General features: G+C 51.4%; 1 protein-coding gene and 1 long non-coding RNA gene across 2 annotated transcripts; one reads left to right on the top strand and one right to left on the bottom strand.

The window, feature by feature from the left end:
* The first annotated feature begins 386 nt into the window (after window positions 1-386).
* LOC135190611 (uncharacterized) lies at window positions 387-10,130 on the top strand. Its single transcript, XR_010308573.1, has 5 exons — window positions 387-801; window positions 2,107-2,294; window positions 6,450-6,511; window positions 7,969-8,052; window positions 10,038-10,130. It is a non-coding gene; the product is annotated as an uncharacterized LOC135190611 (long non-coding RNA).
* Window positions 10,124-15,410, bottom strand: SHISA2 (shisa family member 2). Its single transcript, XM_064172132.1, has 2 exons — window positions 14,974-15,410; window positions 10,124-13,035 (listed from the first exon to the last, which is right to left on the bottom strand). Exons 1-2 carry the CDS (start codon window positions 15,275-15,277, stop codon window positions 12,482-12,484), a joined length of 858 nt encoding a protein of 285 aa, XP_064028202.1. The 5' UTR covers window positions 15,278-15,410; the 3' UTR covers window positions 10,124-12,481.
* Window positions 15,411-16,063: the final 653 nt, after the last annotated feature.

Below are 16,063 nucleotides of genomic sequence, written 5' to 3'. Positions count from 1 at the left end.
CAGTATGTTCCTTCCATTGCACAAATGCTGCTCAAGAGGTGAGCTGTGAACCATCTTATCCCTCGTGCTGGGCCTGCTGGGAAGCTGGAGGGTGGCACACTGGAGAGCTTCAGCTGCTCCTCTGGGCAAGCCTGGGCTGCAAGACCTCAGGGTGCAGCCAACTCCGAGCAACAGCAGCATCCTTCCTGCACAAAACCATTATGCATGCAGAGTCAGGAGGGGCACTCAAGTCGCAGCTGAAGTTAAATCTGCAGAAAAGATTGGTCTTGCTCGATTTTTGGTGACCGTGGGGAGCACACATTATAAGGTCCCTACAGAAAGTGAAAGCTTTAACAAAGAAATCTCTTTGTCCAGATGTTATTAGATACTGGAATTAAACGTATTTTATCAAGAGTGAAATGCATATTTATATATTGTCTGGCTAAAACTTCTCTTCCTTAGGGTACTATAATTTGTTGAAGGTTCATTTTCCTTGCAGATTGCTGACAGAACCACTTTTAAGAGCATGGAGAGACTTTTTTTAAAACAACAAATTACTTCTGGATTCTTTAAATTAGGAAACAAAAAGGAGGTGTAAGCCAAATTTCCCCTCTTCCCTTTACGAGTCGTTGCCTGAGCACGTTTCAAAACACTTTTATCTTAGAAGCCAGACCTAATACCTGCTTCTCCTTTGCAGAGAAATAAAAAGCCAGTGGTGAACTTCTTGTGCATCCCTGTCGTGCTGCAGTAAACGCTTGCTCCTTCCCTGGGCCTCCTTAGCAGCAGTCCAGCCCACGAGTGTGGAGCAGCAGGAACTTTGCTGTATGTAAAAGCTTCTCACACATCTGGACAATCAATTATGCCAAAGCAAAATTGATTATAAACTCGAATAAGCTTTGTGCAGTTGGTGGTGGGAGAATTCAATGCTTAGCCAAATGGTCCCTTCACTGCCCTCTCTTGTACAGCCTGCTAAAAGGGGAATGATTCTCAGCATTGTTAAATATAATGGATTGCTGCTTAAACCCCTTATTAGATACATTAGTTGACTGATCACCTCAGAGACTTTCCCTCTAACTGTTTGACAGGCCAGGCTGTGAGAGTGTCTAGTGCTCATGTCCCAGAGCCACATACTTGCTGGAGCAGCTGTTAAGTCCGTTGCCAGCAGCCTTTGGTGCCTCATATGAGACCAAAGAAGAATCAAAGTCCCTAAACTCATAGATTAATGCTCCAGTCTGAAATGAGAGCATTAAAAAATACAAGTGAAACTGAGAATGGTCTGGTTGAGGAATGTTAATCAAGAAGATTTCACAAACACTATCCCTTTCTGTGAGTGCTGCTGCCCTCCTTCCAGCACAGCCCAGAGCCTTTTCAAGTTTCCCCAGCGTCAGGAGTGCAGCAAGTCCTCAGAAACTTGGAAGGAGCACTCTAGTTTTCTCCTGCTCTCTGCCCAGCAGAAATACAGGGCTGCAGAGAAATGAGGCTTGAAACATTACTGAAAGCCGCTGCTAGTTCTTGACTGTCCACATAAAGGAGGGAGCTCCAGGGCAGATGATGAGTGGGATGTGTCTGAGACAGGAGAATGGTGAACCATGCTGGTGATAGCTTTCTGTGGTGGTCATACTCAGGCAGTACACACACCATGAGGAACCCTGATAGGTGAGAGCTCAGGCTGTGTTTTTCATACCCTGACTGGTCAGACGGACAGTGGGATGATGGTGGAAGAGGTGGTCCTTGTTCCTTGCTGCATTTTCCACAGTATCAGTTACTGCCCCTGAGGGTGTCACATCGTTAGAGTGGTGGGGATAGCTGCTGAGCTTGCTGGGTCACGTGAAGGAGGTCCTTGAGTGATGAAGCTGTGAGCTCTCAAGGTATTTGGGCACTTAAATCCTGCAGTGTAGTGTCTGGAAGCCTCAGCACTCATACCTCCTGTCTGCTGGCTTGGCTGGCACTGGCATACAGCTTGTTCACAAGCAAGGAGGAAGGCTATCCCTTAGTCTAGGGGGACTGGCTTAGAGGTCACCTCAAACTAGACACCTACAGATCCGTGGGCCCCAGTGGGATGCACCCATGAATGCTGAAGGAGCTGGCTAAGATTATTGCTAAACCACTCTCCATCATTTTTGAAAGGTCCTGGAGAACAGGGGAGGTACCTAATGATTGGAGAAAAGGCAGAGTCATCCCAGCCTTCAAAAGAGGCAAGAGGAGGACCCAGGAAACTACAGGCCACTCAGCCTTGCCTTCATGCCTGGAAAGGTGATGGAAGAGCTCATCCTGGAGGTCATCTTGAAGTACATGGAGGAAAAGAAGATTACCAGGTATAGTCAGCATGGATTCACCAAGGGGAAATCATGCTTCACCAATCCCATAGCCTTCTATGATGGTGTGATGTGACCAGCTGGGTAGCTGAGGGGAGAGCAGTGGATGTTGTATAACTTGACTTCAGCAAGGCTTTTGACATTCCTATAACACCCTCACAGGTGAACTTAGGAAGTGTGGGTTAGATGAGTGGACAGTGAGGTGGGTTGAGAACTGGCTGAATAACAGAGCACAGAGGGTTGTGATCGGTGGTGCAGAGTACAGTTGGAGGCCTGTGGCTACTGGTATTTCCCAGGGGTCAGTACTGGGTCCAGTCTTGTTCAAGATATGCATCAGTGACCTGTGTGAAGGAACAAACACACTCTCAGCAAGTTTGCTAATGATGCCAAACTGGGAGGAGTGGCTGACACACCAGAAGGTTGTGCTGCTACGCAGTGTGACCAGGACAGTCTGGAGAGTCGGGCGGAGGGGAAGATCATGAAGTTCAACAAAAGCAAGTGTAGAGTCCTGCACACGAGGAGGAATAACCCCATGCACCAGTACAGGTTAGGGTTTGACCTGCTGGAAAGCAGCTGTGTGGAGAAGGACCCGGGAGTGCTGATGTACATGAAGCTCTCCATGAGAGAGCAATGTGCCCTTGTGGCAAGAAGACAAATGGTATTCTGAGGTGTTATAAGAAAAGCGTGGCCAGCAAGTTGAGGAAGATTCTTTTCTTCCTCTACTCTGCCCTGGTGAGGCCACACTTGGAGTATCTTATCCATTTCTGGGCTCCCCAGTTCATGAATGACAGGGAACTACTGGAGAAAGCCCAGTGGAGGGTCAAAAATATGATTAGGGCACAGGAGCATCTCTTTTATGAGGAGAGACTGGAAGACCTGGGGCTCTTCAGCCTGGGAGTCAGAAGGATGAGAGGAGAAGTAGTTCTTCAGCAAGAGGGTGCTGAGACTCTGGAATAGGCTGCCCAAGGACATTGTGGGTGCCTCCCTGGGGGTGTTCAGTTTGGATGAGGCCTTGAGCAGCTGGGTCTAGTTGAAAGGTGTCCCATAGTGGGGAGATCGGAGTAGATGATTTCTGAGGTCCCTTCCAACCTGAGCCATTCTGGGGATCTTATAAATGCATATAAATATCTAAAGGATGGGGCTGGGCTCTTCCCAGTGGTAGCCAGTGATAGGACAAGGGGCAGCAGGTGCAAACTAGAACACAGGAGGTTTCACTTCATGAGAACCTTATTTACTTTGAGGCTGCTGGAGCACTGGACCAGGTTGCTCGGAAGGGCTGTGGAATCTTCTTTTCTGGAGACTTTCAAAACCCACCTGGAAGTGTTCCTTTGCAACCTGATCTAGGCATATCTGTGTTAGCAGGCAGGTGGAGTAGGTGGTTTCCATAGGTCCTTTCTAATCCCTGCCATTTTCTGAGTCTATGAAGCATCCAGCTCAGTTGTCACACCAAAGAAGACTGTTTGGTGTTAAAGAGATGCTGTGGAGCCTGTGGTACTTTGCTGGTGACTGGTACCGGCAGCAGGAACACCTCCCAGCCCCTCAGGAGAAAGGAGACTGGAAGGAGACAACTGTGGATAGAGTTTGTCTAATGCACTGGGCTTGTAACTATGCTGGTCCATCTCCTCCCTTCGTTTCTCTGTGTGGTGGAAGACACTGCCTGGAAGGATGCAAATGCAGCCTTTTGCCTGGCAAAGTACACCATGTGGTTCTGGTGTCAGTTGCCGTGGATGTGCCTGGTGTCAGAGCTTGAACTGTATGCCTGTGTCACAGGTGTTAATGAAACCCTGTGTAACGACTGCCTGTGTTTACTCACAGTGAAGGGGACACCCTAGCTTCTCAACTGAGTGTATGATTTTGGCCACACCATGGGTCTGCAGCAGTTGCTATTGGTTTGCACCCCTGCACACTGAGAGTCCCTTTTTTCCCTCTAAGGAGACATTTCCAACCATGCACAGACTGCCTGGTGTGTGAGGTCAATAGGATTCTTTCTCTCTAAAGCAAATAGTGAGGGAATTAGCAGCTGCACAAGCCACTATTTACCATTCGGGTAATAAATCAAAGCAGAGGCTGCACGACACATCGACATCTTCCTCTCAGAGCAGTGACATCCTGTAATGGGTCAGGCTTGCCCTGGGCCATAGTGTCATTGAGCTCCAGGGAGACTGTGAGCCAGCTAAGCTTGGCTCTGTGCCCAGCAGCATCAAATGCTCTGCCAACCAGTCCCTGCCAGATTTCTAAGAACTTTCCAAACCTGGTTGAAGGAAGTTGCTCAATACCGTGAAAGGGAGACAAAGAAGTGTTTTTATTGCTGTGTTACTACTGCTGCTTCAGATGATGTTCACCTCTCCTCAACTAAGAGCATTGATAGGATCTGAAATGGTGCCTTCCCACTTTTGGTCCTCAAGTTAAACTGCAAAGACAAACCAGTGTGGGCTGTGCCCTGAGCTGGTTCAGCATTAAACCTGGGGAAAGCCTGATGGAAAGCAACTCCTCTTTTGAACTAAACAGCATTTTTTCAGCTTGATGTGTCATTTTCCAGCAGTCCTGGCTCACCGGAGAGGTCCCAGGAGACTGGAAAATGGCCAATGTGGTCCCCATCCACAAGAAGGGTCGGATGGAGGAACCTGGGAACTACAGACCTGTCAGCCTGACCTCAGTGCCAGGGAAACTGATGGAACAGGTTATCTTGGGGGTGATAAGCGCACACCTGAGGGATGGCAAAGAGCTCAGGTCCAGCCAGCATGGGTTTAGGAAGGGCAGATCCTGCCTCTCCAACCTGATCTCCTTCTATGATCAGGTGACCCGCTTGGTGGATGTGGGGAGGCCTGTGGATGTGGTCTATCTGGACTTCAGCAAGGCCTTTGACACTGTCCCCCACAGCAAACTGCTGGCTAAGCTATCAGCCCGTGGCTTGGATGGCAACACTCTGTGCTGGGTTAGGAACTGGCTGGAGGGCCGGACCCAGAGAGTGGTGGTGAATGGTGCCACATCCAGCTGGCGGCTGTCACTAGTGGTGTCCCTCAGGGATCTGTGCTGGGCCCCATCCTCTTTAACATCTTCATAGATGATCTGGATGAGGGCATGGAGTCAGTCATCAGCAAGTTTGCAGATGACACCAAGCAGGGGGCAGATGTGACTGAGTTGGAGGGCAGAAGGGCTCTGCAGCGGGACCTTGACCTCCTGGACAGATGGGCAGAGTCCAATGGGATGGGGTTCAATAGCTCCAAGTGCAGGGTGCTGCACTTTGGCCACAACAACCCCATGCAGAGATACAGGCTGGGGTCGGAGTGGCTGGAGAGCAGCCAGACAGAGAGGGATCTGGGGGTGCTGATTGATACCCGCCTGAACATGAGCCAGCAGTGTGCCCAGGTGGCCAAGAGAGCCAGTGGCATCCTGGCCTGCATCAGGAATGGTGTGGTCAGCAGGAGAAGGGAGGTCATTCTGCCCCTGTACTCTGCACTGGTTAGACCACACCTTGAGTACTGTGTTCAGTTCTGGGCCCCCAGTTTAGGAGGGACATTGAGATGCTTGAGCGTGTCCAGAGAAGGGTGACGAGGCTGGTGAGAGGCCTTGAGCACAGCCCTACGAGGAGAGGCTGAGGGAGCTGGGATTGGTTAGCCTGGAGAAGAGGAGGCTCAGGAGTGACCTTATTGCTGTCTGCAAGTACCTGAGGGGTGGTTGTGGCCAGGAGGAGGTTGCTCTCTTCTCTCAGGTGGCCAGCACCAGAACGAGAGGACACAGCCTCAGGCTGCGCCAGGGGAAATTTAGGCTCGAGGTGAGGAGAAAGTTCTTCACTGAGAGAGTCATTGGACACTGGAATGGGCTGCCTGGGGAGGTGGTGGAGTCGCTGTCCCTGGAGCTGTTCAAGGCAGGATTGGACGTGGCACTTGGTGCCATGGTCTAGCCTTGAGCTCTGTGGTAAAGGGTTGGACCTGATGATCTGTGAGGTTTCTTCCAACCTTGGTGATACTGTGATACTGTGATACTGTGTGATACTGTGATATTGTTGGCCTTGATCTTGCTGGAGGGTTTCTGAAGACTGATAATGGTGGCTAAGGGATGCTTAGGGACGCTTACCTGAAAGTGAGGGGTGTTGAGGAGAAAGGATGTTATTTCTACTCTTTGAATAGTTGAATTATGCTTTTGCTCTTATAGGCTTATTAAGTGAGTGAGAAGAGACTGTGACAGCAGACAAGATTCTGTTTCTAAAGTTTAAGGTGAGTTTTCTTTCATGTTTTCTGAGCTTCTGTCAGCAGTGCAAATGAGAAAGAAACAGCATCTGTCCTTGGTGGGCTGTACACCAGGCCTTGCCCACTGCAGAAGGTGACCAAGTCGTTACCTCTGTGGTTTCATCTCAACCAAAATTGATAGACATTAAGAAAAAGTAAATTAGCCACCTTTTGCCACAGCCAGTGCAATGCTGGAGGCACTTGCAATGTGAGCACTGTGATTCTTGTGAGAATTATAAGAGAGGTTTATCTCCTCTCTTCTAATGGCAATCAGGGAGTAAGCAGCTCCTCAGCCTTTGGCACACCTAGCAACTTTTGAGCCACGCCGAGTGAAACGTCTGCCGCCTTGTGCTCAGTGTTTGGAAAACCAGGAAAACGCCACCTTTGGTGTTGCATGGGCACCTCTTCTCCCAACGAAGCTGTGCTTCTGCTCCTTAACCAGCTGCTCTTGTGAGAGGTCTGACTTGGCAGCCACTGTAGCTTCATGTCCAGCTGGCATGGGAGCCAGCAGGAGATAGAAAAAGACTGGATGAGGCACTTAGTGCCATGGTCTAGTTGACTGGATAGGGCTGGGTGCTAGGTTGGACTGGATGATCTTGGAGGTCTCTTCCAACCTGGTTGATTCTATGATTCTGTTACCAAATTGTAAGACCAGCAAGTATCTAGATAGGAAGGTGTTTCTCTGCAGCAGAGAGTGAAGCCAAGGCTATAGGGTCTCCCCAGGGACATTGAGTCAAGACATCATCCACCCCATCATCATCTCCAGGGCTTCTTGCAGACGGGCCAACACTGATGGTGTTAGCCTGGTGCAAAGCAGCCATCCTGTGGTGGTGGTCACATGAGGGCTTCTAGCAGACAAAAGCCCACACTGATATTTTGTGCCATGTGATCCAGCATGATGAGCATCTCCCCACTGCTGAGGCACAGCAAGTTGTAACAGCACCAGTGACTGGTGTCACCTGCCCACTCAGGTTGCACAGAAATACCGTCAGAAGAATTAAATGCTTCACTATGGGACAGGAGACACTGTGAGCCTCCAAGATGGGCAGCTCTCTGAACTGGTTTCACTCAGTGTAGAAGTGGGAGGGGAGGAAGGATGGCACAGGCTCAAGTGGCTTGTTCAGTCCATTTGTAAGTGATTCTGGGCAGGAAAATGTTGCAAGTCCTGATGAGGTCAGAGCAATAATACAAAGGGACCTACAGAGAAGCAATAAATATGAGCAGGAAACAATTAAATGAAATTCACCTTGGAAAAATACAAGAGAATACATATAGGGAATAATATTTAGTAACAACTTCACTGGGAGGAAAAGAATGGAAAAGCAGAAAAGCTGAAGGGGAAAGAAGAGCTCCAGCAAGACCCAAAGTGAACAACTTAGATACTTTTAAATGGCAGTGCTGAGGTGAATGTGCTGAGCTAGGACACAACCTCCACTTTCCCTCAGTGAACATGGTGATGTAACAGCAGCCCTGACCTCAGGCTAAGAAGGAGGAATGGGCTTTGTCCTCTGACCATGCCCAGCTAATAGGTAAGACATTTCAAAGTGGTTCCCCACGTGCATGTTGTGAGAGTGTCATACCACCCATAGGTTCATGCTATTGCTTTGCATGTCTCAGTGCTTTGGGCACCACAGGTAGGTTGGCCAGGCCCATGTCTTGCCTTAAGCCAACACTGACAGAGCACTAGTGCTGACCGAGCCCACTGGGATTGCCTACACCACCATGTCCACGGTGTCCCTTGCAAGGACACCAGCAGCACACTGGTGTGTGCTTCGAGCAAACCAGCACCCACTCAGCCTGCAAGCGCTTGGCTGGCTTCTCCCCACCATCGTTACTTTTACCATGCACACTGTCTCTGGCATGGCACTCTACTGAGTGCTGCAGCACAGTAAACAGGTTACAGCTGAACTGCAAGTGAGCAGTGACATAAATTTAAGGAGTGTAAATAGCAGAAAAAAAAAGGAGGAATTACTTAGGGCAGGATGGAATGGAAGATGAGACTGAGTACTGGGATGAAACTCAGCAAGCAAAAAGTACTGGGATGAAACTCAGCAAGCAACCCTACAGCCTCTCAGGGCAGGTTTACTGTCATCTGCACTGAGCTGTAGGGAGAGCCCCAGGGGAGCACTCAGCCAAGGGCTGCAGACTGAAGTGACTGTGGGAGTGTTTCCATCATCACTTCCCACAGCCATGCAATGCATGTCTGGGCCATGCAGTGTGTTTACAAGCGGAGCTGCAATTTCTTTAGTGTTCACATTTTAGGCTCTTGTGTTATATAAAATAAAGCTGTGGAACAGCTGCACATTCATCAGTAGAACTTCAGAGTGTCCACGCTGACAGTGGTCTGAACTCATCCCTGGGCTGCAACGGAGCAGTGCTACACAGCAGCACTGCACTGGGGATTGCTAGTTACCCTATTACACATTGGGACTATGCCTTCTCAGTCGTTGCAACTAATTAGACCCTGGACTCAGCTAGCAATGTAGCCTATAAAAATTAAATGCATCTTTCCTAGCCAGCACTGGTGCTTGCTCAGAAGTCATTAGAGACCAGTTGCCATGCTGTCTTTCCCCATTCCATCCAGGATCATTAAGTGCAGTGAGAAAAACCCTGCCCATCTCAACCAAGGGACAAAAAAAATATTGGGGAAAAAAACAAATTCACAAACCCAAACACAAAAAAAACCACCACAACAACAAAAACACACCAAAAAAACCCCACCATATATAAAAACACAAGGAAAAGCCTTGACACAAACTATTGGCCTCTCCTGCTGCGAAGTGCTCATCACCTCAACACATCTGCTCTAAGCCCTGGCTGACCCGTCCCTCCCCCCCCCATCCTTCCCTGCCAGCTTTCTGCCTCCAGCTCTGTCCCTTCACCTCTTTGGCAGGCAGGAAGCTATAGTATTTTGGGATGTGCTATGTACAGACTGACCAAGCCTATGGTTTTCCTTGTTTATTTGAGGCACAAACATGTAGATCACCCTGCCCCAGCTGCTCTCACCTGCTTGCCTTGGCAGGGTCAGTGCCAGCATCACCAGCAGCAGGAGTGAGCAAACAGCAAGAAAGCAAAGTGGCCTTGTCCCAGACTGAATTATGAACCCTGGGACAATGGAGGATTGTTGTTTTATCTAACTTAGTAAGATGGAGTGTGCTCAAGTGAGAAGGGTTTCTGTGCAGGAGGTGGGAAAGCATGGCCACACTGAGCGCTAGCTGTACAGCGACTCCAAAACCTTCTGGAAACAACACCATTTGTTGCTGAGTATTTGGCATTATTGGGGAACAGGGTGCCTGATGGGACCTTGAACTCAGCCTATCCTACTCCTGCTCCCCAGCCATCTCTACAGCTACTGGGACCTGAGGAGTCTCCAGCTCACCAGATGCCGAGATGCCCTCCCCCCTCACTCATGCCCCACCAGGGAACAGTGTTCAGTCATGTCAATTGTTGGGATTGCTGCTATTATTTAAAAGCACAGCCAGAAATTCTAACTTCACTCTTTTTTTTTTGCCAGGGTCTGAAGGAGGAAGGCTGGGCAGATGTGCTCTTGTAGACAGAGAAAGGGAAAAAGAACTGTAAAAAAGGCAAACAAAAGCAAAGTCACACCATAAAGTATTTATTAAGAAACCAAGGGGCTTTCTTCTTCATTTGTAAGAAACACTTTAAAGCAAGTGCCCTTTCAGAGATTTAAATGCTGTATCAAATGGTAACGTTGGTTTTACATTATCCTACACAACACTGGGGAAAAAACCCACCACGTCTCACAAACTTCCTTTTATTACAGCTCGGGATTTTCTGTAAATTAATTTCTACAGACTTAAATTTAACTTAGTATTATTTCAAACAAGTAAACAATATACAAAGAGCTTCACCTGAATTTCATAGGTCAGAGGAGGTGTCCTTGTCTGGGCATGAGGAGCAAGGCAGGCAGTATGCGCTGGCAGAAGAGGAGCAGGGGGTGGGAGCTGGCTTGATTCACAGCTGGGAAAGATCATAAGCACATGGATGGGCTGCCTGTCTGGCCACACAGACCAAGTCTCACCTGGTGCCAAGCACATCCAGCTCCTGCCAAAGCCACGAGCAGGTGAAGGCTTCCAAGCCCTTGCACCTGATGCCAGCTCAGCTTTGGTCAGTGTGACTAAGCTGCAACGTCAGCAGGTAGGAACCTAAATCCCCACAAAATCCGAGGGCCCGCTGGGTCCTGCAAAGGCTAGCAGCACCCAGCTCAGGTGCACCTACTCCCTCCCTCTGAAGATCTCCTGAGCACTGAGCTGTGCAGACAGAGCAGAGCAGGCTCCCAACACCTCCAGCAGCCTTGCCAAAGCCCGGCTCACAAGTCAATCTTTCTGTCTGTGTCCTACATGCCAGCTGGGCAATTGCAGCCAGGAACAGCAGATCTGGGATAAATTACCTATTCATCTTCCTGCCTCAGTGCTCCAACCATTTCTGCCCACTGCAGCCTGCCTGTGTGTGGCATGTTTACAAGTAAACCACTGGATTTGGCAACACACCGATGTGTACTTTACAAACAGACGTACAAAAAATCATAGTGTCACAGTTATTGCTACATACTGATACAGTATCGGACAATAAGAAGCCTTTCATCAGCTCTGATCTGGTTACAGCAATTGCCCTGTTTTGGTATATGCCCTCAGTCCTCTGTTGCGGTGTTTTGGCTGAAGAACACATGGATAGAAATGCAGAGACTACGTTTCCTTCAGAGATAAAACCAGCCTTAAATAGTTTGTTTCATCCAGGGTGTTATAGTGCAGTTAGCAGTCTGATTATTCCCAGCACGCTGCTGCCTCTTCGACCTGGAGCTGTATTTTTCCCAAGATGAAGCAAAGCAAGACACAGGCAGCAGCTCCAGGGCAAAGCATCGCCACTGCAACACTGCACCTCCTCTCTGACACCTGTGTTGTCACAGAGAGCCAGGAGCACCTTTATCCTTTGGTTGTGCCTTTTTCCTTATTTTTTAAATACAGCTGTGCCTTCCTTGGCCCCTGCCTCACAGGTGCAGAAGAAAAGGGGCTGTGCTTCCAACCTCTGCCAGCCCCTCCACAGTCACACGGATTTACTGCTTCCTGGGTAGCGAGGTTAAATCAGGCATGTTTGGAGTCACAGTGCAACCTTCCTCTGCAAAGGCAGCTCCAGCTCAGATGTGAGTTGTACCAAAAGCTCTGCTTGAGCATCAGGAAGAGTAACCACCTAGTACCCTGTCTTCAGTAAAGAGTTCGCAAATTCTGTACAAACCACTTCTGGGTCCTGATCTTGAGGTAAAACCAAATCAAGATGGGTTTCAAGTGCACTGGAGAGAAGAGATGAATAATTTACACTCTTCTAATTCCTACATAAATACCAGGGACAAGGAAAATTGTTCTTTGCAAGACTAAGCCTTTTGTGGCCTTCCACCCCAAACCAGGGGTGCATAAGGAGCCCTAGGAGCTAGTACCAGCACCCAGCAGGCAGGGATTGCACCGTTTTGGCTCCCATTTGTGATTGTCTCTAAAGCAACGGGAAGAGTCTTTAAGGAGGTGGGAGAGGAGAAAAGAGGTGTCTTAAGCACTGTGCTCTCGTAGCTTAACAAAACTTTCTACAAATTAATTAGGCAAACACTTCTGACCATGTCATACCTGAAGGGCACTTGATGGCTCCAGCATCTGTCTGGCAAGTCCAGTGATCTGCAATAGGTCTGCACTGCCAGCATCATCCCTTGCCACTGTAAATCATGCGCTGGAACGAGAGCGTATCTGGCAGTGTTAATGCAGGGAAATCATCCTGATGTTTCTGGCCATGGACCCCGATGGAAATAAATGGTTTATAAACACTGTCTGACACGCATGAGCCTTGCAGGATTATTTACAAGTGATGTTCTGGGAGCTTCGTTCCGAGGAAGTATTTCTCATCTGTTTAGATATTAAAATCTGCTGGGTGGGGAGGGGGAGGAAGGCGCCAGCGCTACACAGTCACAGCTGGGTACATCTTCTGTTCACTGCTGGTGTGTGGGTAGGGGGACTGGATCTGCCTGTAGCCACCCTGCAAACCGTCGAGGAAAGGGGGCACTGGGGTCAGCGGCATCGCGTCGTGCTGCACGGCGTAGCCCACATACTGAGGGTGCAGGTACTGCCCCTGGTGTGGCACAATCTGGGTGGCCTGCTGGCAGTTCAGCACCGAGAAGTTCGTTGGCATGTTGACATAGACATTATTCATGGTCCCTTCCGGCAAGCAGCAGTTGGTCTGGGACCTGGTTGGTGGGGCTCTGGCCCCTGAGTTGGCACTGGAGCTGGAGCTGGCAGCAGTGCTTGACTGGCGAGAGGAGGAGCCCCGGGAGGTGCTGGCACTTGGGATCATGGGGATAGTCTCCATCAGACGAGTGCCCCCAGGGGCTCGGCTCTGCTGGGGCTCCTGCTTGGGCCGCAGACATCTGCAGCAGCAAGCTGCCACCAGCGACCCCAGGATGATGAAGGCGACAAATACAGATCCAACAATAAGGAATGGCACATAGATGGGCACTGCAACAGCAAAGAAAATGTTGTCACTTGCAGGACAAGGACAAACCTCAGCAGCTCTTGCAGAAAGTCCCCCCAGACCTTAGCCAAGCCCACCTCCCTGCCAGCACAGGCCAATACAGGGTGAGCACTGACAGCTGTGTGAGCTGTCACACATTTTACACAAGGAAGAGATGAAAAGGGCTGCTAAAACCAACGGCTGGGTAGCCCACAGTTCATATCTCGCTCCTGTTGGTGGGAGTCTAAGTCATCCACATCTACCATCACTCCACATCTCACCATATCATCTCCTATATGCCCTGCTAGAAGAATCATAGACTTGTTTTGGCTGAAGACCATTAAGATCACTTTAAACATCATCATTAACCAACACTGCTAGGTTATCACATCAGTCATGAAAATCATGGATTTTAACACTGCCACAAGGGGCAGGATCCCTGCTCTGTGCTCAGGAGATAAATTGCATCCCTCCCCATCACCAACCTCTGGAGCTGCTGCCACCCCTCAGTGCAGAGGTAACAGGACAGCGACCAGGTAGCAGTGACAGGGGCTCTGCCACCCTAAAGCCTTGGGGCTGACTGGCTGCTCTCTGCTTCAGCCCTGGGTTTAGGAAAAATCACAGGGTGGCTGGTGGGGTGACAGCACCATGCTCCAAAGCTTCATTACCAGCACAGAGGCAGCGCTGCTCTTTGAGAGGCTTAAAGAGGGGACATCAGGGCAGGAGTGAGAGTGGGTGAGAAGTGACAGCACAAAGTACGTGTGATGCTTCAGATGGTAAACACCTTCCTTGGAAGGCCCTGAAGTCCAGTTACTCTGCACTCCTGGGGAAAAAGCTGACTTCTCTTCCTCGGTAAGAAATCGGCATGGATATATGCTGGAATAAGGGAGGGAAGGTGCCTCTCTTCTGTGCTTACGAATGCTCCAGATAACACATCTGGGTTTCACCATTTCCACTGAAACCTGGCAGCCCAGACCCAGACAGGGCTGTGAGCCTCTGTCTGACCAGCACTAACAAAGCTGCTGTTAAGGACATGCCTTGGCACAGCAGCTGCCCCTCCTGCAAGTTAACCAGTGCCAGTGCAAGACTCCCAAACTCACTGAAGCGTAAATACTAATTAAGAAAATTAATTGTTAAGGAAAAACAACTTGTTCTCCGAACTGCAAAAGGGAGGGGGCGTCGCCTGTCCGCTCACATCAGAGTACTGCCTTGCACAGCTGAAGTCACACTTCTCCCATTTTTTTCGTAATTTTAACACTTTTTAAACAAAAGGCTTGCAAAAAATGTCTCTATTTCTGTACTTGGCGCTCCAGGAACTCTCAAGCAGGTGCACACACTTGCTACAGACTGTAACAGGCAAGGAGGGAATCTGTCCTAATTATAACATCACTTCAGGCTACTCCTAGCGCGTTCAGCAGTCGTGGATGGCAGCGAGGGTGCTGGGAAGTCACCCAGGCTTTTTTTAAGCAACAGTAGACTTGAGTTTATCCTTGAAAATCCAGCCTGTAAAAAACAGAGCGAGGGGCAGGGCGGGGGACGGGGAGACGGAGGGGGACGGTTATCTGAACCGGCAGAACACACAACTGGAGTAGGGAATAGTCAGAAGTTCTTTTGAAATATCATGTTACTTGGTTGGGGTTTTTTTTCCGCTCAGACAGGCTCTTCCCCTCTGAACTGGGGGCACAAATGGAACTGAGGAGTCGACTCCGAGCGGCGGCAGAGCCGCACGGGACAGGGGTTTTCAAAGAGGGAAAGATAAGAGCCCAGGCGGGAGTGCTTCTCCTTGTGTACCGGCTGCGGGAGGGCTCGGCTGCCCCCACCTCCACCCCTTCAGCCCTTCGGCAGAGGGAACAAGGGAGAAGGAGCGGACGAAAAGTTTGCCGCAAACCCGCGGTAGCTCCCTCGGAGCCGCCGAAATTCGAGAACCCTTGGGTCCACCTCACCTGCCGCGCCGTCGGGGCCGTCCTTGCCGGGGCGGCCCGATTCGCCGCCACCCTGCCGCCGGTCGTTGTCGCAGGCTCCCTGGTCGAGGCGCGCCTCAGCGCTGGAGCAACAGTAGCGGAGAGCGCAGCTGCCGCAGCAGATGGTGGCGTCGCCGCCGTCGAAGCGCTCTGGGCACTGGAAGCCGTCCCGCCAGCCGCCCTGCCCGTCCAGCCAACCGTGGCAGTACTCGCCGCTGGCCGCAGCCCCAGGCGGCAGCAGCCAGCCCAACGCCGCCAGCAGCAGCCAGCACCGCCCGCCCCGCATGGCGCCACCGAGGGGGCGGCGGGCGGGCGGGCAGCTCGGTCAGAGCCCCCCCGCGTCGGGGCAGCGCCCCCTGGTCCCCCGGGGCATGCAGCCGCCGCGCTGCACGGAGTCTCGCCGCGGGTTCTGCTGCCGCCGCCGCCGCCGCATGCCCGGGGCTGGTCCGCGGAGCTGCCGCCTCCGGCGGGAAGAACCAGCCGGCCGGCGCCGCTACTCGCTACTCCCTCCCCGCCGCCACGCCGGCCCGGCCTGCGCCCAGCGCCCTACCCATGGGCGAAGGCAGGCGGGTGCGATATGAGCCTCCTCCCGCCTGCGGGCCGCCACTACAGCCACGGTACGCCCCGTCCGGCGCCGCGCCCGGCACTGCCGCTGGGTGTGTGTGGGACCTCCGCGATCCGCCCTTATAGGAAGCGGCGGCGGCGCAGCGCGCATGCCCCAGCCCGCCCCCGCCCGACGGGGCGGCCCCGCGCCCCCTGCCCAGCGCCGCGGCGGGGAAAGAGCGGATCGCGCTGGGGAGGCTGAGCTGCCGCGACCCGGAGCCCCGCGGAGAGTGTGTCGGGTAGGCGTCCTCCCGCCGCTCTGCCGGGCGCTGCGACCAAAATCAGCCACTCCAGCTCCAAGTCATCCATCTGCCCCGCTGGGAGCGGCAGCGGGGCCCCGCTACGCTGGGCGCTGCAGGACCACACGCTACCTCTCCGAGCACACGCGGGGGGGTTGCCTCCCAACCGTTTCAAATGCATCCGCAGCTGAAGGAAAGGCGCGGGAAAGCGCCTCCAGAAGTGTCCGAGC

This window comes from Pogoniulus pusillus, chromosome 3, assembly GCF_015220805.1.
Source record: "Pogoniulus pusillus isolate bPogPus1 chromosome 3, bPogPus1.pri, whole genome shotgun sequence".
NCBI classification, from domain to species: domain Eukaryota; kingdom Metazoa; phylum Chordata; class Aves; order Piciformes; family Lybiidae; genus Pogoniulus; species Pogoniulus pusillus.
The sequence above is the reverse complement of the archived record's forward strand: the minus strand, read 5'-3'. Positions and strand labels throughout refer to the sequence as shown.